General features: G+C 44.2%; 1 protein-coding gene across 1 annotated transcript in view; it reads right to left on the bottom strand.

The window, feature by feature from the left end:
• PREX1 (phosphatidylinositol-3,4,5-trisphosphate dependent Rac exchange factor 1) overlaps positions 1-24,640 on the bottom strand; it is a 277,523-nt gene that overhangs the window by 129,367 nt on the left and 123,516 nt on the right. Inside the window, exons 2-3 of the mRNA XM_019539798.1 lie at positions 6,886-6,957; positions 1,559-1,681 (exon numbers count right to left, since the gene is read on the bottom strand). Of these exons, the coding sequence (XP_019395343.1) occupies positions 1,559-1,681; positions 6,886-6,957 (195 nt within the window). The remainder of the gene's footprint in view (positions 1-1,558; positions 1,682-6,885; positions 6,958-24,640) is intronic.

Raw genomic sequence — 24,640 nt, 5'->3', positions numbered from 1 at the left:
ACTATCCTCAGAACCAGAGCCCTACCTCTGGCAGGACACCTATGCATTTATGGATAACCCGACCTTGCCTGCACATTCGGAATTGAAAAGACGTTGGCTCATTTCAGCATGTGGGCTGCTGGCCTTTGCTTCTTTGGGACTGTGGGATGGCAATGCACTCAACGCTTTTCAGCGTGAACTGATGCAGAATGTGTCTGTCGGTGAGTCCCTCTACAAGGAAAACTGGCGGCAACACTCATCTCACTGGCATTGCTGTTTAATCATTTCTGCATCATTACATATACCGGTATCTTTTATTCATAAGTAACATTCCATTTATTTATCAATTATTAAACATCTCAGTAATAGTGTTATTCAATGTTACATTTGTACACTGAAGCCTAGCCAAAATTTTTATTCATAAAGTTCTACACCAGTGGCTGAATTTGGGAGGAATGACTAGATAATAACATTTCTGGGTCTTCAGTGCTATTTTGTGACAAACCACATAGTTATACCGCATCAACCAGGAAATGTTCTCTTTTGACACCTCCATCTAATGCACATATTTAAAGTGTGTACATGCTAAAGAGTACATCCTGTTGACAGAGAGGGATGCTAAGAAGCGTTCAGGGCATAGATCATGTTCCCCTGGGTGTTTTGCTCAGCACCTGACAGAGTAGACCCTGATTACAGGTTCTGGACACTGCCATTTGTAAGAAAGTCTAGTACCACTATGTGACATTTATTAAAACAGTAATGATGAGCAAACTCAAGCAAAGGGGACAAGGGCCAAGGTTTTATGAACATAACGAATGGCCGTATAACTTCTGTCTATTCAGATTCAGATACACTATGAAGCCCAGATCCTCAAAGCACAGTGGAATGAAATCTGATGAATAATTACTGCTTCCGAATGAGGTTACTAGAGTTTGCACCAAATATGTTTGTTACAAGAGAGATGGGAGGTTCCTGCTTTTCAAATCCCTGAGAAGAGCAGTTGCACATAAAAATATTTGTACGACTGTATGTTGTTATACATAGAAATGGTGTAATTGTTCATGCAAATGAGCTTTATTAGCTGTGTATATTCAGAGTTTGAAAATCAGGCCCTCGTTGTATAGTCAAGGAGAAACACTACAGTGAAAACATCAGCTTTGAATTCCCTGGAGCTTATGAATTTAAAACCTCAGTTTTATTTCATATTATAGCATAGAGTTTTTTGCACTGATTCCATTCAGAATCGTGCTACTCTCCTGAAACCTTTAGAACAAAAGCAAATAAACTCTCAGCAATAAAATGTGATCAGCTGGGAAAAAAGGAAAGGAAGAAAAGAAATTCTAGGCAATGGGAAAAGGAAGAGTTTCTAAAAATACCTCCTTATTTAGCTGGGTTTGATGTGGTTTCTATTGTTCTAACCTCATTCACAAAGGTTTTTCCCACCCCACACAGAACTTTCATACGAGATACACATTGTCATGGTACAGCTACAAACCTTAGAGATTAGGGCTAGCTACGGGGCACGGGAGCGTACAACAGGAAGCTGCAACTGCAGATAGCATTAAGTCATTGTACTCACGAATTTTAAGAAAACATTTCCCAATTCATGCTGAGATTGAGGTTCTGGTTGTAAACAAAATTCCAAGGCAGTAAGGAACTCCTTGTGCACGTCAAGAATGTCTTCAATGTTGGAAAACAAGATCTGAAATATGAAGAGAAATCCAACGTTAACTACAGAAGCAGGCTGAAGTGGTTATTAAAGGAGTGCCTAAGTACTGATTCTGTCTAGTACAGCAAGGATGGAGGATGGTGGCAGCATTGTAAAATGCTTATGGGGAATGGCTGATTAGCCACACTCTCGGCCTTCCCCCAGGGAGGTGTTTTGTTACGCCTGTGCTACTGGCCTACATAAATGAAAATGAACTTTTTCCAAGTACCTGAGACTCATCAACAACAGCTTCTGACAAAAGTATTGGAAGTTCCCCAGCAAGTCACAGGTGGTAAATGTGGTACACCATAAGGCTACAAAGGATACAGGCAAAGAAGTAATCTAGCTTCTCACTCACGAGAATCACCTTTCTGAAGAAAGGGATATGACAGGTTATTTGGATATCTGAAATCTTTTGGCTCTTACAGATCTTTTAGAGCTTTTCTGCGTAAGATACTGAATTGGTCAGAATTTCATGGACAAATCTGAAGTTATTCTTCATATCCTTTAAATAAGGGACTACATTTAGCCATCCCATTTCATCTGACCCTGCAATAAGGTGTCCAACTCTCTGCTGCCAAACAGCTTGTATTGTCATTCACACGTGTTGTAAAATGTTTCCAGATCAGAATAGTAGCATGTTCGCCCCCAGTTAGTGTTCCCTTAGACTAACATAAATGTCCATAAAAGCTGCACGGAAATGGAGACTCGGGTCTTTAATTTGCATTTGAACAAGTGAATACATTGGAGCAAGTTGGGAATTTGTGTCTTCTCATCACTAAATAAGTATTCTCTAGTTGTGAGAACACAAATCCTGACTCTGTGTGTGTCTTATGATAGTTGAGTTCAACTGCTCGGGCATCAGCACATGCAGTCAATTTTGGTCTAAAAAGAAAGCCAAAGCTGTCTAGGCAAAAGGTGCTATGCACATGCAAGCTGGTATTGTTTCTGTTTGTATTTGGTTTGTCTATGTTATTTCCCATATGAAACAGGAAGGAAAACTTCGAAGTGTAAATGTGCACACAGCAGCAGAGAGCGCTGTGCTAACTGAAAGAGTCCCGACTACAGTGACTCAACTATGCTATGGGCACTGACAGCCTCTAGAGAAGCAGTTCCCAATTTTTTTCTATAATAATCCCACTTCAGGCTTTGCAACTTCACTTTGGATCCAAGCCTGACTGCTATAGCTGACTCTTTGCAGGATTCATGACTTAACTAAGTGCCACAACCCTATCTGGGGTCACAACTCTGATTTGGAGAGCATGGTGTTTTCTCATCACTTTGCTTTAACCAGGCCTGTTTCAAAGGGAAGGTATGCAGTAAAGTCATCGATTTCTCACACTGAAAATGGCCTCCTGGCTTTTGCTTCATCATTAAACAGCACATTGTATAGTAAATAATGTCAAGGAGCTTGGCCTCAGAGAAATGGCTTCCAGTTTCCTGACATTCACTGAGCAAAATGAAGGCAGTTCAGAGCATCCAGCCCTACCTGCAACATGTGTCACTAGTCAAGGTGCATTGTCACACTGCAGTTTAATGCACAGTATTTGACCTGTTGACTGTGACGAGCTGTTTCAGCCGGAGTGCATCTACTCAGGGAAAGAAAAACCTTGAAATTAAGTCCTACTTCTCCACTGATGGGCATGATGTCTGGTCCCTCATTAAGGCCAATTTATATCTGGATCGCACAAGGATGTGCAAGACTGAGGGCTGAAGGAGCCTTCTTCTCTGGACAAAGGCAAATACAATTCTCTCTCCAGGTTATTCAAGCAGGTGCTCCCTTACTTCTATCCACTCTATATGCTCCAGCATAATAAACTGGATGTGCAGAAGAGAGTATGCTGAGTCTTACTAAGGCTTTACTTGTGCATGAGGAGATGCAATGCCCTCAGGGCTACCCCACCAGGACACTGTAGTTCGGCATGATCTCCATTGCAGATTCATGCCTTTAGGTTTCCAACAGACATTCCAGTGCAGTGGATTTGCACTGGTGGGCTTTGAACTCAACAGAAGAAAGAAGAAGAAGGAGCAGAGAAATATTTTTCTCTCCACAGAGGGGCTGTTTGTTTGCTTCCAGAAAATCCCCAGTGCAAATCCTAGCAGAACTGAGCACGGTTCCATTGGTCATCCGTGACTCATGTTATATGTTAGCTCTGTCTGCACGACTGCCATAAACTGTGCCTGAAGGAGATTAGCAAGGAAGGGGAAAACAGCTGTCAGGCATGACTTTGCCCTTCAGAAGTGGTCTTCATGGGAGTATTTTTGAATCAAGGAATAACTAGTGTGTAATCCACTCTGTTCTCTAATGGCCAGTGGGATTCAGCCTGCAGCCAGCTCCTTAGACAGCCAAGGTCATCTGAGGCTACAGGAGGCAGAGAGACCCTCCCCACCTGTTTGATATGCATTTGCCATTTTCTAGAACTATGCAGGGCACACAGAAAGCTGTGCCAACTTAACTATTTCATCACAGCTACAGTGGTACACCCACCCTAGTCTGTGCAGCTACACTGGTGTACAAGTGCTTGGTAAAGTTACACTCCCATTGGGAAAGGAGAAGGTAAAGTTACACTCCCATTGGGAAAGGAGAACAACTTATAACAATACAAGGCACTTCTATATCAGTAGAACTATCTGTGGTGATAGAAGCATAATTTTCTACCAGCATAATTATAATTAAAATAATGACACTACTTCAAAAACTATGTAGACCAGGTTTAATACCGGGCTTGGTATGGCCACTCTGGATGTGACACTAGTGCCCCAGGTTCACCTGACTGCCCAAGATGTGGTGCTAGTACTTAAGCATTATCCCAGCTGGTTTTAAGATACACTTTTTTCCTCCATCTAGACTAGTGACAGTCAAAACACTCCTGACTTTCCCCTAGACATTCCCACAGCATGAAGAGAGAGAGGAAAAAACAGGCTCAATTCCCCAGGCTGCCAAACCATTGGTACACTCTCAACTGTACCGTCCCTCCTGGTGCCAGTTACTCCACAGTTCCCTGGTAACTCAAGATATATAACATAACTGGGCAGAGTGCCCCTACAACATGCCAATGAACAGCACAAGGAAAAAAGAAAGAAAACTTCTGGCTGTAGGAAAGACACTAACTGCTTCTGATGGGAACAGAAAGATAGAAAGAATGGTCCTGCTGGTCGGGAAAACTGTACAGCTGTGATCCCATGTAAAGGCACCAGGAATTGACTCTTCATTTCAGATGGGGAGCTCTGTAACTGCAAGCTGGCTAAGGAAACAATGCCCATTAATGACAAAGACTCTCTCAATCTGGACCCTATCCACTCTCTCTCATGAAAGCACCCTGGGCTTTCCAACTCTATTAACCAACTCTAAAATAACAGCAAAAGGCCTTTACACACTCATACCTTAAACCAGCAAACAAAACATGCTCTTTTCGTGGTTGCATTTGATGGGCATAAATCATTACATTTCCATGAGATATGAATAATACTGGCAATAATAATATTCATTGGCATCTCTGGTTGCTCATGATTTCCTGCGAAGAGCTGTGTCGGTTTACTCGTTTTACTCCTGAATTTATTTTGTAGGGATTTTGCAGCATGTTAGGATCTGTAGTTGTTGATCACTGATTATTACTCCCTGGAACACATACTAAACTGGCAGGCCAGGCTAGCTCGTATTGGGGTGCTTGTTAAAGGACTCTAGGTGACCCGCCTTGACACTGTTCAGAACAGCAGCATCAATGGCCTGTACGTAAACTTCCCTATTGCCATTTCACCACTTTTTCCTTGGGCTGCCTCTTCACCTGTGGAAAAATTTCCCATTTTGAGACTGTGATGTGATCTACCAAATTATCCTGTGATGCCTCCTGATCATTTCCAGGCAGTAGTGAAAAGAGCAGTGATTAATTTGCAGAAGTCAGAGTTTGCCATAGGTCTAAAAGAGACCACCAAGTCATCAGGGTCAGTCCCTCCATATTTTAAGCCACTACATCACATAATCTCATTCAGATCCCCATCAAGCTTTATCTGAACACTAGGTGGGTTATAAACCTTTACTGTAATCCAACTAACTGTTCCAAAACTACATTCTCTCTTCTACTTTTTTGCAAAACCCCATTTGACTAACCCGCACCTCCCAAATCACTTGCACCTATTCATTTTTTGCTTTCTCCACCCATTCACCTATCTGATGTATACGGAGTGAGTTCTCTGGAGCAGGGATTACAGTGGTACTTGACTGTACAGTGACTAGTGAAAAGGCCCCTGACCACTGGCCAGGGTGTCTACATACTATAGTAATACTAATATATAGCTGAATTAAAAAAATAGGAAAGAACCAACCCTGGTGAAGCCAACCCTGTTCAAGCACTGATAAGAGTGCTGTTGCTATGACATAACTCCATTAGTGTAGGACGCTCTGCTCTGTAATGTCAGCAGCAAAGCTTCTCATGAATTCAGCGAGGTAGGACCAGAACTTAATTCTGTGCACGAGCCTTAGTTCAGCAGCTGTTGCACTACCACTCCCTTTCCTGTCTGATATAAATTTCATTTGTCTATGGCCACATCCAGACAAATGTGGACATTTAGTTCCCTGGGGACAACTAGCAGTGGGACACCTTGTACCGCTGCTAGTTATCTCTGGGGAACACCTGTGAGATGCACCCTTTGGCATATGGCAGGTTATCCCAGGTGGCTAGGGCCAGCAACTGTGCTGGCCCCAGCTTCCTTATCTGGGGGCTGGAGAAGCTGCAGCCATGTCATTCCTGCAGCTTGGAGCCTCGCCAGTGGCCAAAGCATGGTTCCAGCTGGCCAGACTCCAGTTTGGGGCAGCATAGTGCTGCCTCCATGTGCACCGCCCCCCCTTTTTTTCTGCACAGGTTTTACTGACCCCTGGATCTCCAGGGGTCAAACCCCTCAATCTCCTCCCATGCTGCAAGGTAGCAGCATGGGAAGCGCCTGAATGCACAGCGTAGGGCGCCACAGACGGGGCCGCGATGCCACATACCACACGGCTGCACTCATTTGGACATGGCCTGTGTATCCAAAGTTTGTTTTCAACTACAATGCCTGTAAGCAAACTGTCACTAAAAACAAAAAATGGATATTTAATTCCTGGTTCACTGAAATGTTCATGAATAATCTTTTTTCCAGGATTGCCTGCCTCCAATTATGAATTCTTTTCTTTACTAATGCAATGAGAAAGCTGGAAGGAATACCTTGACATTCTCCTCTGTTATGTGTTTCTCGGCTTTATCCACAGCATTCTGTCTGATTCTGTGCAGAAATGCCTAAAAGAAAAGAAAAAAAGGATTATTTGTCAATGGCCTGATGTGATATGACTTCACAGCTTGAAACTTCTGGCTTCCTGTTAGCATCTAGTCATACGAAGAGGGTGTTGTAACCCAAAGGGTTTCCAGACTCTCAGAATTGAACCATGCACCAAATCATTACTTGTGCTCTTAGAATCAGCTCTGCATTTTGGGCACATAGAAGGCATTTCCTTAGAGGTGGTTTTTTTGGTTTTTTTCCTGGTAACAAGTGTCTTTCCTCAGAAGCTCTGCTGACACTTTTTGACTGAAATATCTGTTACCACCAGCACCAAAGAAAGGAGACGCTTGTTTATTCTCTTGAAGGTTTCTCCTCCCTCCTCTGAAAGGCAGCTGTTCTGTTTTTAGGATGCAATGTGCCTGGCTCCTATCAAGAGAGATGTCAACGAAAATGCGGGCAAGGAACAACAAAGTACATTCATGCTGCTGAAGCAAAGGCAAGCCTGAGCTAAGTACTGGGGTTACAAATGATCTTAGTCTCAGCACTTGGGGAACTAAGGGAAACAGAAACCTGCAATCGGTGCCTGCGATGCGTTTTCATTTCTACTACATTTCTTTCTGGCTACTTAAAAAATTCAAAGCAATCTCGGGACTTTCTGCTCCTGCTGAGACCCCCCCCCCCCAACTCTGCACACCTTTGACTTTACAAGCCAGCCCAATAAAGAGCTCAGGACTAGACACAAATGGGTAGTGACTCCAATACTAGCCTTTAGACTCCTGCTCAGGGCCAGGCAATGGCTAGTGAGAGGCCGTTTGTATGTGCAGTGACAGCGATGGCAGTTTGCTTGATCCAGCTGCGATAATTCAGCAGAGCGCACTGCTGATGGGAAGTTTAAACTCTACATGGTGCTTAGCAGCCATGAGTTAAAAGCTTCTCCTGAAGTGAGGAGAGGGGAATTTTACCCTCCCCCAGGCGTCAGCAGATGGAGACAAGCCCCTGCAGGAGGTGGGGGAGGCTGCCTGAAAGGAGCCCAGCGAGGACAAAATCTGCTGGGATCAATTAAAGTGACCCAGACATAACGCAGGAGAGGGTTTTTCCGGTCTGCCCTTGTTAGTGGTTTCCATGCTTGCCTCTCTTGCATAAGGCCTGGGCCCTGGGGAATATTATGGGCAGGGAAAAAAAAGGGGACTTTTCGTACTCACCTGAGACAAAGTGGGGATGTGTGCAACTCCTTTGTATTTCTAATACAAAGCTGCCTCATTACACTGCTGTAATGAAGGGCTTGTAAAAGGTGAACAGTTTTACCCAGTGTCTGTCAGCTGGAGCACACTCAGCTGCTTTCTGATCTGCCTGAGGCAGGGCAACTGCTCACTGCAGCACATGGAGCTGTGAACCAGCCTTGCCGGAGCATGAACCAAACCTCCAGCCTTCTCACCACCGAAAGCCTCTCCCTCCGGCTTCTCAGATAGAAGAGCTTGAGCACAACTCACCCATTGTCGGTCCGCAACTGGGCTAAAGAGAAGAGAGTATGCAAAGGTGCCTGAATGGCAGGCAAACTGCTCTAAGATGGATGGGGGAGGACTATTTGCTTGTGCTGGGTGGTGGATTCTCAACCACCAGCTCATGAACAGATGTTAGGGGTCCCAATCACCTCGATCACCCAATACTGTTGAACAGGATGCTTGAACCCAGACAGACATGAGGAAACTGGAGTGGGTTCTCTGGATGGAAAAGTTCAGGAATGGCTATTTTAGGGAGCAGAATGTTTTTTCCTGGTGACTGAGGAGCCAGCCTATAAAAAAAAAAGAAAAATCCAGCCTTAGCAGCCAAGGCACTTTACCAGTAATCTTGCCAATGTCTGCTGTGATGTTAATATGCTGCCCAGCTTCCTGGCAGCAGTCAGGGAAGCCTCAGGATTGTGTGAGACAAAGTGTGCAGTGTGATGAGAAATAGCACTAGGATTGACAGGAAAGGGGATGCAGGAGATGATGCCTTCCTGCTCCAATACTGTGCATGATAGCTGAGCACTATTAATCAGGCATCTGATTTACATGTTTTGCTCCTTCATATATTAACCACCAGTTCCACAGAGATAAGACAAGTGGAGATTTTTCCCTTCCTTTAATACAGAATCAGATCTCTGTTCAAAAACAAATCCAACTGGATTAATTAATTAATCCATGCAATTAGCAGCTCCACTGGTGACTAATATTTACCAGTATATTAGTCCCAGCCATGTGTATTTCTAATAATAGAAATCTGGTAAACAGAAGGTGCAAATCACATTAGCTGTTACAGCTAGTCAAAAAAGCAGAGCCTGTGTTACCAGTAATTTATAAAACAGCTTTTCTGGGATGCCTGTCTGAGAAAATCACATTAATATGTGTGCATGTGTGTGAGAGAGAGGGAAAGGGGCTGGCACACCAAAAGAAGCAAGTAGGAAAAATAGAGACACAAAGAGAGAAAGAAAAGAAAGAGGGAAAGATATATCAGGAGAAAAGGAAAGAGTCAAATTTAGAAACAGAGTGGCAGGTCTGTTCCAGCCTTCTGATCATCTTGACGTGTGTAAACAACAGTATTTCCAGTGCCACCAAAACAAGACAGTTGTTGAGAGACAAATGTAGTCACCAACTTTCCAAAATGTTACCATAAAAATCCAAACTAGCTGGCTGCAAAACTATTTGTTCCCAGCTTTTAAAACCCCCTTCCTTTGAAATAAAAATCCTTAATGATGTAATCATTTAACCAGAACAGGGATTCTGCAAGCAACTCAACCAGCTGAAACCACTTCCTATTCAACCACTGGCACAGGCTCAAGTGTCAGCCGTGCATAGATGTCACCACAGTGCATCTTTTCCACTTAACACCAACAAATGCACAAGATGCATAAAATCATAGAAAATGAGAGCTGGAAGGGGCCTCAGGAGGTCTTCCAGTCCAAGTCCCTGCTCAAAGCAGGACCATCCCCAACTAGATCGTCCCATCCTTTTCTTCACCATCTGTCATTACATTGCCTCCACCATTCAGTAAGGGACCCATGCTTTCCCTGATCTTGTTTCTGACATACTTGTAGAAACCCTTCTTGTTACCCTTCACGTCCCTTACTAGCCGCAACTCCAGTTGTGCTTTGGCCTTCCTTGCTTTCATCCCTGCGTGCCTGCATACCTGAGCAAGATTTTTATACTCCTCCCTAGTCATCTGTCCAAGCTTCCCCTTCTTGTAAGCTTCCTTTTCGCCTATGAGCAGCAGGTCAAGAAGAGGATGGCCCCTAGTTGGTCTCTCCAGCACTTGCACTAGGAAGTTGTCTCCAATGCTCTCCAAAAACTTCCTAGATTGCCTGTGCACTGCTGTATTGCCCTCCCAGCAGACGTCAGGGATAAGAGACTGATAAGTGTGGTGTGTGAACCTGCACCTTCTCAGCAGCTGGCCCAGGGTTGTGAAAGTCATTCACTGGACTCATCTGAATGACCAGGAATTTCACCCATTGAGTATTAAAGGCAAAACTCACCCATCTGACGTGTTGTTTTACAGAAATTACAAAAAAAAAAAAACTATGGGAGGCCAGAGGGAAAGCATCAGAGCTTAACTCGGACCGTGTAAGAAAGTTATAATCAATGGTTACAGTGGTAACGTGCTTGGGTGCCACAGCGATAAGCCTGGGATGGACGGACAGAACAGTTAGGTTCCCATTTTATCTGCCCACGTACCCTGGGTCTCCTTGAAGGCAAAAACTGAGTTTTCTAAAGCAGCCCAAGCTCAGTGGTGGATTTCTGCATGCAGGACAGAAAAAAAGAGATTCATGACCCACAACAATCCAGCAGACTAGGTAGAGCCCAGATCAGAGCACTAGGCCAAAAACAGTGTCTCGAAGCAAATGGGAGTTTTTTAGTCAATCGTACCAGCCAGACCGATAGATGTTCCTTCTTCTCGTGCTTCTCTTGAAAGCATACATATAAAACTTCATGTCCTGTCTTGCTTGTTTGCATGCCAATCACTAGGAAAAGAGCTCATTGCAGAAAAACAGCTAATGAAGGATTTGTTTTTGTTTAAAGCCCGACTGGGTGCATCAACCTAATATTTATTTGCACACTGTGACTTGTCGCCGTAAAGGTTTGTGGGCTTTCCAGACAAAGCAGAGCTAGTCTGACTTACCACGCACCATACATGTTTGCTCAAGGTGCAGAGCCTTGCAGGATTCGAGCAAACCTAGAGCTAACAAGGAGACTAAGAAGTAAGAAGTGAAATATCACCATGTCACCAATCTGCATCATGCCTGTTTATAGTGATAGGAAAAACAGTCATCTCCATCCTAACACAGACACACAAAGACGCACAGCATCTTGAAATATAAAAACAGAAGTTATATACAAATTTTCTTTTTTACCACGCCTAGGTTTCTGTTTTTATTTTATTTTTAAGGTCTCCTTAAGCTCCATGGCACTCAATGTACTACTCTCCAACAGTCTGAAATTCAGTTAGCATGAATAATGCAACTCTGAACCCTTAGCCTGAATGTCACATTCAGTTTAAGGCAAGAATTTCTAAATCAGAGCTGTTCCCAGATTGATAATGATGTTGGATTCCCTCTGACATGGGTTTTGAACAGCTCTTGTTAGTCTTTTAACATTTCCTCTACTGGGAAAAGGGGGTGCTTTACCATCTGTTAGCTGGTATCTGTTAACAAAGATGTAGCAAACATCTTGTGTGGAGAAGGCAAGGTATCCTTAATAAGTGCCAACAGGTCAAAGTAAACATAAATTAGGGTCCAGTTACAGTGTGTCAGTTGACACCTGGTAAAAGTATACCTTTCTGCTGCGTGGACACGGCTTTACGCTGGAGTATCTTTCTAGCGCCTTATCTCCCATGGACTGTGTATAAGATTTCAGGGGGCGCATGCCTGCCTTTGTCTGTTGATGGCATTGGTAAGATGCACAGGCTTGAGGGAGCGATCCTGGGGTTTTCAGGTGAGATGCGAAAATTAGCCCGGGTGCTTTCTCATTTTATTACCATGGAAGCCAAGAGCGTGAAGTGTTAATTACAGGAATCGTATAATTCTTTACAATGCCAAATAGAAAATGTGAGTTCCCTGGGGAAGAACGGCTGTCCTATTGCACTGACAACTTGCACTTTCAACCTTGGGCACTACTTTATAGTGTCCAGGAATACACAACCCTATTTTATCCCTATGTAAAACAATGACACAGGAAATGTTTCATTACAGAAAGCCCAGCCGGGGACCTAAACGGCCCAGTTCATGTTTCTAGCCCTCCTGAAGAGGTCACTGCTACCTTCCCATGCCCGTGTCCCTTCAGGTGATCACAGAAGCAATGGCTCAGTTATTATTACCACTCAATATACTCAAGCAAGGCACATCAGCAAGATTCTTGCCCAGGAAATCAATGGGGAAGGGGATTTTATTAACAGGGCAATTTAACATGTATATTATTATTATGCAAGAAAGAAAAAGGAAGGCAGAGGAGTTTTTGCAAGGTAAGATTAGATCTTTTTGAAGAACAGCTGCAGAGCAAAATAGGACAACTCCTACTACTAATCAAGATAACAACAAGAGCCTTCAGCAACTCATGCTCCTTTCAGCCAAATCAGCAAAAACTCTTTCTACGCAAACCACTAAGAAGGCTTGTTAAAAATCACACTCCCCTCCTATAACATATCACCCCCGACCTCAACAATACTGATTTCCAGACAAAGGATGCTCACAGCCACACTCACAAGGGAGTAATAATGTTCCTACTGGAAGGACAGATCATAAATTAGGCAAACTACATTGTGGTAGGTCTTAAAACAGAAGTTTCCTGAAAGTAGTCTACATTGAAAAACACGAAGTAATAAAGGCTATTATCTCAAATCAATGACCGGGAGCTAGATAGAAATAGAAACCAGAAATGGGATAGACGCTGGAAAACAAAGAAAGAAGACTCTGTAACCAACACAACAGAGCAGAGACTGAAACAAGACACACACTCAACTTCCCTGCCCAAAATATAAATCAGCACAAGGAGACTTCCTCAAACCTTCAGAAATAGTAAGAGGTTTCTGACTAAACAGCTGTGTGTCAGCCAGGGAGAAATGAAAGAGAGAACAGAAACAACCAAACAGCACATGGGGCAAGAAGCCACCAAATCTGAAATGGACAGCATCTCAAAGCAGGCCACTGTGAACCCAGGAGGGACAGAACTGTATTTTAAGTGAAAGTTAAACTTCTGATCCCACCATGTGACGACTCCTTTCACTGGGGCCCTCATCATAGGCTGACGCTTCCTATGCCTTAATGAGGCCCTGCCAACATTGGGTAAAACTTATCATTTCCATAAAGATTTGAACCAGAATTTGAATACGTGATCCCTCTTTTCTCAGTGCTTCAGTGAGTACTGCCACTGCCCTTGGATGTTTGACAAAATGTGCTTTGGATCTCCTGGGACTCTGGTATCACACTGGTATAACTCAATTGTCTTCCATGGAGTTGCTTAGACGCCTTTGGGAATAGGAGATACATTGAAATATATGGATGTTTCTACTAAACGCTTGCTGAAATCTGAAGTTTGAATGCAGGTGCATCTTTGTTCGTTTAGTAATTACTAGCCCTGATCCTCAGCAGAAGGCTTGTATTCTTTTGGATATTACCATACACACAAGCCATAACCCAAACCCCAGCAGAAATTACAGGAAACATGAATATCCTGCATCCTTCAGCCAACAAATGCTATGTGAATTACAGGTCTTGTTTGCAACTGGCGTCTCAAGCACTATCATGAATGATCTCAAGATAATTTTAACAATGACAGGACAGGAACTATACAAATAATTCAGTATGATATAAGACATTTGTTCACATTAATGTTTTTCAACTCCATGTATAGTCCTAAAGAAAAACAGGCCTTCAGATAGTCCTCTCTCAGTAAATTGGAAACCATCTGAATGATAAATTTTAATGAAACCCTACTCTTGTTAACAGTCACTGTTCAGTAAAGTATCAACTAATCTGGGCTGGAGTTGAGATTCTACTTCACTTCCCCAGACCTAACGTGTTCCAGTTTTGTGGGCTATTACAAAAATACTGAGTTTCAACCCAGACATACCTGGTGTTTAGTAATAGGTGAAGTGGCTCACATGTAAATATGGGTATACAGTCTGTAAATATTCTAATATTTTTCCTGCTGCAAGCCAGTGTATAAATGTGAGATACTGGGCTAAATTTAGATTTCACACATACAGGTTTTACAGTGGTGCAGTTCCATTTATACCATCACATGTGGAATAATTCCTGTAGTATCTACAGAATTATACCAGTGTAAAACCAGTGTGGGATCAAACTTACCATTAATGTTATTAATTATGATGCCCCTTCTTGTGTTAATTGCAGAATTCCTGAATCCTGAGCTCTTACTAGTATAAATTTTAAATGAGCCATTTCTAATGAAGGGGAAAAGGAACCTAGGAATCTCTACAACATCAATTGAAAATTGTATCAAGAAATTCTTATTTGCAGTGTTTGATGTATGGCGTGTATTTTCTTTGATATCCTTGTGAAACAATGAAGAGTTACAGCTAAGGGAAAGAGCAGAGCTGTAAGAGGAGGATTAGCTCTACAGTGACACTATTTCATCTACAAACAGCTGAACAGAGACTAGCTTGGTAGGCAGAGGTGTTTAGTGGCAGAAAATAGCCTCAGGGTATTTTACTGCCCTAATTTTGGCATCCTGTTCATTATACTGGTTTCAAAGTTTCATGGCTCACTGACACACCTATTTATCCACGTACATACACATATACATACTTACATTTTGATCTACCCTCCAAAGAGGAACTGAAATGCTAACTACTCATAAATGATTTAAAAAAACAAAATGTAAATCACATACAGTACAACTTGTCAAGCAAGCAACCAATAACAGCTGAGTTGCTGCCTGGATTTCTGCATGGTGGCTCTGCGTTGCTGTTTTCTCAGCAGAGTATCAAATCAAATTCTCTATATTCAGTTTCCAGATGGGCACTTTTTCTCTAAACATAGAAAGCACCTGTATAATCTTGGTTTATAGGACACGGTGTGATAGGAATTCATTATAAATCACCTTGGCTTCAGTATACCTCTCACTATCTTTTGCAGGCAACTATAAAGATGTCTATTATGTCTGCAAGTTACTTCTTGTTAACACATGCTTTGCGCACACTTTTTTTTTCCGTAAGAAGCTATTTTTTTTTTCATTCCAATATCTTTACTCTTTAGGATTCACGATTCATTTCACATTGTAAAAATGGATGTTAACGTGACATAAGGAACAAATTATCTGCCCTTAAGAAAGGCTTTAAAACCATCTTTAAAAGGCATATTCATGCATTGTGGAACAGGGTGAAGCAGTGATCTTCGGTCACACACTCCAGAAGTAACACAAGGGACAGCTTTCTTTCCCTGAAGCACTGGAGGTACCACTTCCAAGAATTGTTTTTAGCTGTACAGATAATTGGGTGATATAACTACTGTAATAAATAGCTACTGTATATATATTGCAAAATCAACACTATGAGAGACATATAATTAAGCCTGGACCCAGCTTTTGCTCCCACTTTGTAACATGACAACATATTACATTAAGAACTGAGCAAAATATGGGGAAGTGAACAAAACCTCAGCTGTTTAAAACACTGTTCCATGTGTATGTGTGCACACGCACAGACACACAGATATAGTGTCTATATTTTGGAAGTGAGAAGTGGCTGCTGCCTATACAATCCACATTCCTGTGACATGTCCAAAGATCCAATAAACTTATCCTAAGCCTTAATTAACCCTGCATTAAAAAAGACTACACATTTATTACTATCCATGTTTGACATATCTAATGTCCTTTCTGTCCATAGGTCCATTGCATTTACCACTGAAGTTAATAAAAAGGTCTGCAAAATCAGTTCAATAGAGCCTGAGGGAGTTAGGCACTAGGGGTGTATGAAATGGGCCATATTCAATTCAGATTCAGTCCGAGTCAGGGACAGTGATTTGATTCATGATTTGGATCACTGTCCCCGATTTGATAAGATTTCATATTTTTCATAGATTTCATAGACGTTAGGGCTGGAAGGGACCTCAGAAGATCATCAAGTCCTGCCCCAGGGGCAGGAAGTCAGCTGGGGTCAGAGGATCCCAGCAAGATAAACATCCAATTGACTCTTAAAGGAGTCAGTCCAGAGTAGGTACTTGCACCACCTCTGACAGCAGTCTGTTGCAGGCCTTGGGGACTCGGACAGTAAAGAAGTTCTTCCTTATGTCCAGCCTGAAATGGTCACTGGGGAGTTTGTGACCGTTTGACCTTGTCATCCCTTGGGGCACTCTGGTGAACAGATGTTCCCCCAGATCCTGGTGGTCACCCCTGATAAACTTGTAGGTGGCCACCAGATCACCCCTGAACCTACACTTTTCCAGGCTAAAGAGTCCCATGTCTCTCAGCCTCTCATCATAAGGTCTGTTTTCCTGACCTTTGTTCATGCACGTGACTCTCCTCTGGACTCTCTCCAGCTTGTCCGCATCCTTTTTAAATTGTGGAGAATCCAAATCTGAAGATTCAATGCCAATTTGGTGAATCAGCGATTTTGCCGTAGACATGATTTAAATGTTTTTTCTACATACTTCGAGGTACCAGGTATGGCTCGTGAGTGCTGTAATGCTGGGAAGGATGGAGGGTCCTACAGGCATTCTTCGGGATGAGCCTGGAAGTGGTCTGGAAGTATTTCCGGTCCACTGCTGGGTCTGCCAGGGAGCACGTGGGGGACCCCCCTGTCCCTGCCCCGGCTCAGCTATCAGCCGTGGGGGGACTCCCGGTGCTCCCTCCAGACCCAGGAGGCACCAGTTGTCAAGACACAAGAGGCGTGGTGGGAGGGGAGCCCATGCATACCCCGGCAGACCTGGAAGTGGACCGGAAGTACTTCTGGTCCACTTCTGAGTCTGCTACCAAGCATGCTGGGGAGCCCCCTGCACTGCTGTGAGATGCTCTATCCATCCCAGCATCACAACATTCATGAGCTGCCTGGTACCTTGAGGTATGTAGAAAAAACATTTAAAGCTGTGTCTATGGCCGAATCTCCAAAACTTTCTGAATCGATTTGGAGGGTTCTGATTCAATTCGGAGAGATTAAAAGGTCTCCTGATTCAATTTGGATTCGGAGATTTGGCCACTGAATTGGGCCAAGGCTCCGCTGAATCAAATCGGTGACCAAAGCTTCGTACAGCCCTATTAGCACCTCAATCTCATTTTGTTCCCTTGAAAATCTCAGCCAAAAATGTCTAGCTTGTGTCACCACTGCCTTTGAACCACTGTTGACTTACCTTGACAGCACCCCTTTCACAGTTGGTGCAAGAACAGATTTCCAGGGCAACTAAAGAAAGGCAATAGAATTGCTCTACTCAGGAGCCAATTACTGTCTCTTAGCAGGCACATCTACATTGCACATTAGCACATCATGGCAAAAGGTGCGCTAACGTGCAAATGCACAGTAGAATTAGTCTGCTGCACATAGTATCACAAAAAAAAATGTACACTGGTGCTACTGCACAGTACCACCAGTTACTGTGCATTTAGTTAGTACCTGTTATCACAGGTACTAAGACTAACGTACAGTAACCATAGCGCATTAATGGATGTGTAGATGTGCCCACTATATTCAAATTGCAGGGGTTACACTTAGCTGCAACTTGAGAAATCAACATACTTTTACATGTACAATCATATGCATACAGTACACATAGTGGTATTCAGGACAAGTGAATTTTGTGACCTGATTTAATAAAACTTCCCAGAAAATTATTTACAGAGCTAGCTAGGAAAGGACCGCTAGGGAAGGTGCTTTGCACTTACATTTCCACTATATTAATGTTTACATCTAAATTCTGCAAAAAGGCAGACAAAACCCTTTCATGCATTTATAGCAAAGAAAGGTGAGACCAATGGGAAGTGAGAATAGCATGTGGCCAGTCTCTCACTCCAGAGGGAGAGAGAGAGAGAGAGAGAGAGAGAGATATCTTTTTCTTATAGAAAGTTTTGTTTTTGTTTAAATTACAAGACCACTTCTTGAAATGAAAGACTGGTTTCTGCAAATTGGCCTGTTTCTACTTCTGCCGCATTGCATTAACATCTACCGAAACTCCTCTCCTAACCAGTAAATGTTTCTTGCCTGAACTGTGGCAGATTCCACATTAGTGGCATCCCCAAGCCCCCAGTCTGCAAGTTCCAGCTCCTGCAGACTATTGCTGCCCACCTTCTTCAACAGAGAAAGAAAGACGACCAGAGTCATCCCAGTGTCAAGTGGTTCTGATGGTCCCCATTTATTCCAGGGTCCTGGTGAAAGCTGCACATTTCATGTACTGTGTTCTCCCCAGCTGTTAAACTGAAGCAGATAAAACCAACTGGAACTTCTTCAGATTACAAAAACATTTTGGGCAACTGACCTAGATAAAGGGCTGCTATTTTCGGGAAATTTTTATTATCAAACTATCTTTCTGCTCTTTCACTTTTGAGTGACTCTGTCTTAAACAGCAAAGATTATCAGTGAATGTTAGAAAAGTTCCCAGGTGATAACGAGCCGCATTGAAACTTCGAACAGTTTGGAAGTTTTAACATAGGTTCTAGCGGGGCTAGGACAACACTCTTTGCTGTTTCTACAGCATTTTATGATTACATATGACAGACAGAAACAAATCAACAAGCCAGAGGAAATCCCGTGGCAAGCACAAGAAGGGTTCAGCTGTTCTTGTAGATATTAGCCCGTGGGTCAGCAGACCACCTGACAGTTACTTCCAAGGTGAGCAGAAATTCACAATTTCACTTTCTAGGGAGGGGCTTAAACAAATATGAGCGCTAGATTCCCAGCTGCTGCAAATCAGTGCAACTCCACGGACAGCAAATGAACCTTGCAGCACTTCACACTTCTGAGGAATCTGACCCCCAGTCTTCAGATTCAATTTGTGCAAACTTGCCACGTCATTTCAGTTTTCCAGATCTGATGAACTGTCTGAGATGATTGAACTATGGGAGATTCAGCTAATTTCTACCAGTTTTGCAGCCAATTTTACAGAATCTCCATGAATATCCAGCATGCAAGCCAGGATCCCTCAAAGGCTCATCCTCTTGGATGACACAAGCCTGGTTATGTTTCAAGCTTGTTACATAAGATCCCAGTTTTAGATTTCATTAAGAGCACTTTGCTCAGCTCCGTCATGTGGCTAAAGGGTCTTAGAAGTAACCTAGGACACTTTTACATGTGCTCCAGGGTGGCGGGAGACTTTAATTAGCGCGACTCCAAGAGCTGCTCTAATTAAAGTGCCGCCATGTTTCCTGTATCAACATCCCTGTGCTTGAAAATGGCAGTGGGGGCACTTGAACTAAAGCTCATCCCCTGGATACCAATATGAAGGCACAGGTTTCCTGTTAGCAAACACTTTGCTATTGAAATAGCACCAACAGTCTTAAGGATTGTATGTGGACCCTGAATATTTAGAGCTAGTGTTGGAATAAGGCAACAGTTGCTATGAATTTAAGAAAAATAGATGCTGATTTCCAAAAAGGGGTATCAGGGTTAATACAGCAGGTGTCATGTCCCTTACTGTACCTTATTGCATGCACACACACACGTGCGCGCGCACACACATGCACACACACACATGTACACGTGCACAAGAGCAGGATTGAGACTTACAGTATGGAGGTAACATTTCTGAACCAGAAGGCTACCCTAACAAAGACTTCTGATGTAACCGCCGCCTCTATAGTTATTTCTTCTCTGAAGCTTTTCTTAGTGGCAAAACATCTACGTCAGCTTTCTACCAAAGGTCATAAAAACTTCAGGGGTATTTTAAAGACCTGTTTATGGTTTGGAACCAGAGCTCTGGTACGAAACAGAAATGGTGGAATGGCCTAGTCTCTGGCACTTAAAATCTTCTGCCAGGAAAACTTTGTTAAGTGGCTGTGATAGGAGCTCAGCTTTCTGTGGAGGTAGCAGAAATGGTCTGTGCCACACTGGGATCCTCATTCTCATAGCCAAGCAAGGCAGACCGTATCACTGAAGCCTGTAAACATTTTCTGAGAAGGGCAACACTTGACAAAAATCTGTAATTTGGTGATAGGGCTAAAGTGGGAGGAATGCCACGGAGTGCCATCTGGGAGCAACATAAGTAAATACCAGCAATTCCTTCCCCTTTCATCCAAGGTCCCCTGCACAGTTTGTGGTTAATAAATATGGGGTGGTTTTTTAAAAAAGCAAAATGCATGTTGAACTTCCCTGCTGTAGATTCTTGCACCTCATAAAGCTAGCAAGTCGTGTCTATTTACCTGTCCACTGCAGAATCAACAACCTCAGGGCAAATGGAAAAGAAACCAAATCCAGAGAAGGACATTCGCTCCCCAAATCCCCCAAAAACAAGAAATAGGGAGCCTGACCATGCTGCCATTTAGATCAAGAAAGGCATGATCAAAGCTCTTATTTGGTTATTTATTTTATCACAATGCGTTGGTTATGCCAACTGCTTACATATATTTTCTGAGGAAGAAAAGTGTCTAATTCAATGCCCTATTCTGAAGTTTGAGTAGAGATACAAACCATTTGTTTGCATTTTATTTTTAATTTATTACACCTAAAATCAGAACAGAAGGAGTTAAACACAATATTTTGGCCAGTCAAACAGCTAGTCAGAAAAATTTCAATGTACAGTGAAATATTTCTGTCTTATTTGCTTTTTAGTATTTATTTTGCAACCTGCCAGGCCCCATGGCAAGCTTCTCAGCTCCCCACCCCAGCATGGAAACTTCATCAGAGGGTTTGTCCACACTGCAGACTGCAGAGCTTTGCAGAAATACCTAGTTCAGACACTGGAAGCAATCTATGGCCACCTCTGCTATCCAAAATTACTCGTTTAAAGCTAGCACAGGTGGCTCTCTGCAACACTGCAGGCTGTTTGTCAACGTGCCCTGTAGCCCTAGGCCCTCCATAGCCTCTCTCTCTCTCTACAACTTCATGCTCTCTGTTTTCCTCCCTTTATGTAAACTTTAACATTCCTCGTCAGTCTGACATTGAGGCTTGGAAACTTTCAGCATCCTTCAGCCATTTGTTCTTGTTATAAATCGGCACAGCTACTATCACCAGTCCTCACCCACCCGGTATTGCAATCAGTTTTCACCAGTCACTAGAGGTGCAAACAGAAGTTACATTTGTTGTGTGATCAGCAGGGATCCTGGTTTTCCGTAATAAAAAAATCACTAATTCTGATAAAAACGTAAATTCTCTGATAAAAAAATCCCAAAATCCGTGGTTAAAATTAAATGCCCTCACATTCCCCCACAGCCCTACTGGTGTCCCTCACTCCCTGCCACAGCCCCCAGGCCTACTTGTACACCTTGCCCCCCCACCCACAGCCTCTTCTGCCCAGCCCTGCTGGAGGGGGCTCCCAGCTGCCAGGGCTATGGAGCTGGGGACCCAAGTCTGTAGCCCCCTGCCTCGTGCCCCCCAGATCTGTCGGGGGGGTGGGGGCAGGGGGGGTGTGCGCTGCCCCTATGTACACAGAGGAAGTGTGGCCAGGGCAGCACGGAGCTTGCAGCAGCAGGCAGCTTTCATGCGTGGCCCTGCTGTGCCCTGCCACACCAGTCGCACACACGTGCTCTGGAGGGCATGGGGGAGGGTGGCAGGGTGTGGAGCACAGCATTTGCCACCCGGGGTTTGCAGCAGGCCGGGCACTCTGGCTGGGGGGGCAGGGGGTGTTACAGTCTCTCCGCTCCTGGATGGAGTGCCTGGCTGGCTGCAAACCCCACCTCCTGGCCAGAGAGTGCCCAAACTGACTGGAGGCTCAGAGAGTGGGGGAGGCTGAAAACTCCCCCACCCCTTCCTCCTGGCCAGAGTACCCAGCCATCTGCAAACCTCCCCACTCCCTCAGCCCCGAGCCATCTTGGGCACTCCCCGGCTGGGGACTCCAACCAGGAGGAGGGGTTTGCAGCTGGCCAGGTGCAGTGGGGGGTTGCAGCCAGCCAAGCACTCTGGCCGAGAGTGGGCAGGCTGCAAACCCTCTCCTGGCCAGAATGCCTAGCCGGCTGCAAACCTCCCCACTCCCTCAGCCCCTAGCCAGTTTCCACCCCCCAGCCATGCCCTGCAACCCCCAAGCCACACTCATCTCCAGCAAGAAGAGTAAGTCTGAAGTAACTTCCAGTAAGTAAAAGTGTCGGGCCCTGCTCTTCCCCCTCTCCCCTCTGAGCAGGGTTGGGGCTTTCCCGCCTGTTTTGCAAACAGCTCTTGTAGGCTGGAACCCTGCCAGCCTGCAGAGCTCTTTGAAAAAGAGGGAAATCCATGCGTTTCTCTTCTAAAAGGGAAAAATCCATGTTTTCTCTGATAAAAATTAGAAATCCATGGTTTTCCCTGTTTTTCTGTGGGAAATGCAAAACCTGGATCCCTGTGATGGGCCCCCTGAAAGTGCTCTACGCCCATGCCATGACGCACGTGCATGGCTCCAGAGCGCTTCAAAAGTGGCTGATCACATGACAAATTAACTTTTATCAAATGAGGAATCAGTCAAAGGCGCTCCACTTTGGAGCACCTTAAGGAACTTATGTTCCCTAGAGTCAATTTGTCATACAATTGGGGCTAGGCTGATGCAGTCCAGCCCTACACCCAGTGCTATCTTCAGGAAGGAAGGGATCAGAGGGGCAGGGGAGCGGGCTTGGGTTTGCCCAGCCAGAGCTGGAGAGTGGGGCATGTGGATTGGAGACCCCTCCAGCTCAGGCTGGGGAAACCCCAGTCTGTAGCTCATTCCTCCTCCCCCCTCCATTGCTGGAAATGCAGACAGCTGTGAGGGGGTGGGGCAGAGCAGGGCAGGGCTGGGGGAGAGAAGCGGCCCCTCTGCTGCAGGCAGGTTCAATCCCACCTCTGACTCAACCGGTGAATGCCTGTGGGGGGCACTCTAACTCATGGCACTCTATGTAAAGCACCATGAATTAGAGCAGGAGCCTGTATGTCTGTCAGCATCCTAAGGGGTATGTCCAAACATTACATTTAAATTGACCTAACTAGGGTTAAGTCAATCTAAATGCAGATCTGTGCAGGCATTCAGGGAGATTAAATTGGGCAAAAAAATGGCAGGCTTGGCCTAAATTAGTTCACCTGAGAAAGTGAACTAACTTAGATCAGGAACAGGTTCTAGTCTAGTCTAGTCATGGTCTAGTGAACATGTGCACATATTTGGAGCCCAACTGTTCACCCCAGCCCCAGGATTATGCTCTTCCTACCCTCACATCCCTGGCTGGGATATTTTTAGTCCCCTCCAACCCTTCCCTCCCCCCCACATAGCCCTACCAGCCCCACTTTGCCCCCCTGACCTGCCAACACTCCCCCCATGGACCTGCTAGCACCCCCCCATGCCACTTTCCCTACCCCTCTTCCCCAACTTAAAGCAAACTGTGTGCTTGTAGACAAGGTGTGGTGAATGTCTGCACATACCCTAATAAGTTATTTTTAAGCTACTTCAGAATATCCTTAACTGATCTGTATAGCCTTGCTTCTGTCTAGGAATGTAGACATGTTTACCTGGAATTACCTATATATTTATTCACAATTGTTTCTTTTCCACTAAAGAACATCAGCCCTGAGGCTGTGATAGTCCGGACACTGATATATAATCAAAGGCTACAGGAGCAAAGGATGGGTATACATAATGAAGTCCTTTACAAATATTGACTTTAGTCAGCCCTACAACACCCCTCTGAAGGAAGTATATTTATCTGAATTTTGTAGATGAGGAAAGAGCTGCAGAGAGCTTACTGCCTTACTCAAAGCCCCCATGGAGTCAGAAGCAGACAAGAAGTTTCTGATTTTCTGGCTGGTGATGAAACCAGCAAACTACACCTTCAGCTCAGAATAATGTGAAAACCTTATGGGAGTTATCCATGCCCTTTCCCTTCTTCAAAGACTGCTGCTTTGTCACGCCACTCATGCCAGTAAACCCAGAACAAAATCCTGGCCCCACTGAAGTCAATAGGAGTTTTGCCATTACCTTTCATAGAGCCTGGATTTCACTCCTGGCCTCTATTTTCATTTCCAAAGAATATGAACAAGGACATGCTTCTGTGGTGACTAAAACTCAACTGTCAATATAGGTGGTGTTTCAAGGATTTTTTTAAAAGAAGTGTTGTCTCTTTATAGAAAAGAAAGGGGCTCTTTTCAAAGGTGCATTCCCCATGCGTGCAACTCCTAGAGGACGCCTGGAAGCAGAGGGATTGTGAATGCAGATCCTGGACCTTGTAAGACAGGCCATAAGCTGAACTGCACCTTTCAAAATCTGGCCAAATAAATTTCCTTACATGCAGGTTTCAAAGGGGAATTAGAAGAATGAGCCTCACAAGTAAGTTTTACGTCACAGGTCGTTAGCAAGAACAAACAGTGCAGCTGATGAAAAGCCGCCTGACGCAAGTACAGTAGCTGCATTCCTTACTAAGCACAAGGCAGCACTGCCGATGAGCTCATCGAACGGAGAACCGTTTAGCCACTGGGATGCAGGGCGACACAGTTGTCACAAACGTTCACACCCTTTTTGTCACTGGGCTCAAGGCCCCCGAGCACAGCGGCAGATGCCCACGCACCTGTGCTTCCACCTGAAAGAAGTGCTCGGTGAAGATTAAACTGGACAAACAGGCAAGACAAAAATGTTACAAGAATAAGCAA

The sequence above is a fragment of the Crocodylus porosus genome, unplaced genomic scaffold (assembly GCF_001723895.1).
Source record: "Crocodylus porosus isolate Cpor-Errol unplaced genomic scaffold, CroPor_comp1, whole genome shotgun sequence".
NCBI lineage: Eukaryota > Metazoa > Chordata > Crocodylia > Crocodylidae > Crocodylus > Crocodylus porosus.
Note: the sequence above shows the minus strand (reverse complement) of the source record. Positions and strands in the feature narration are given on the sequence as shown.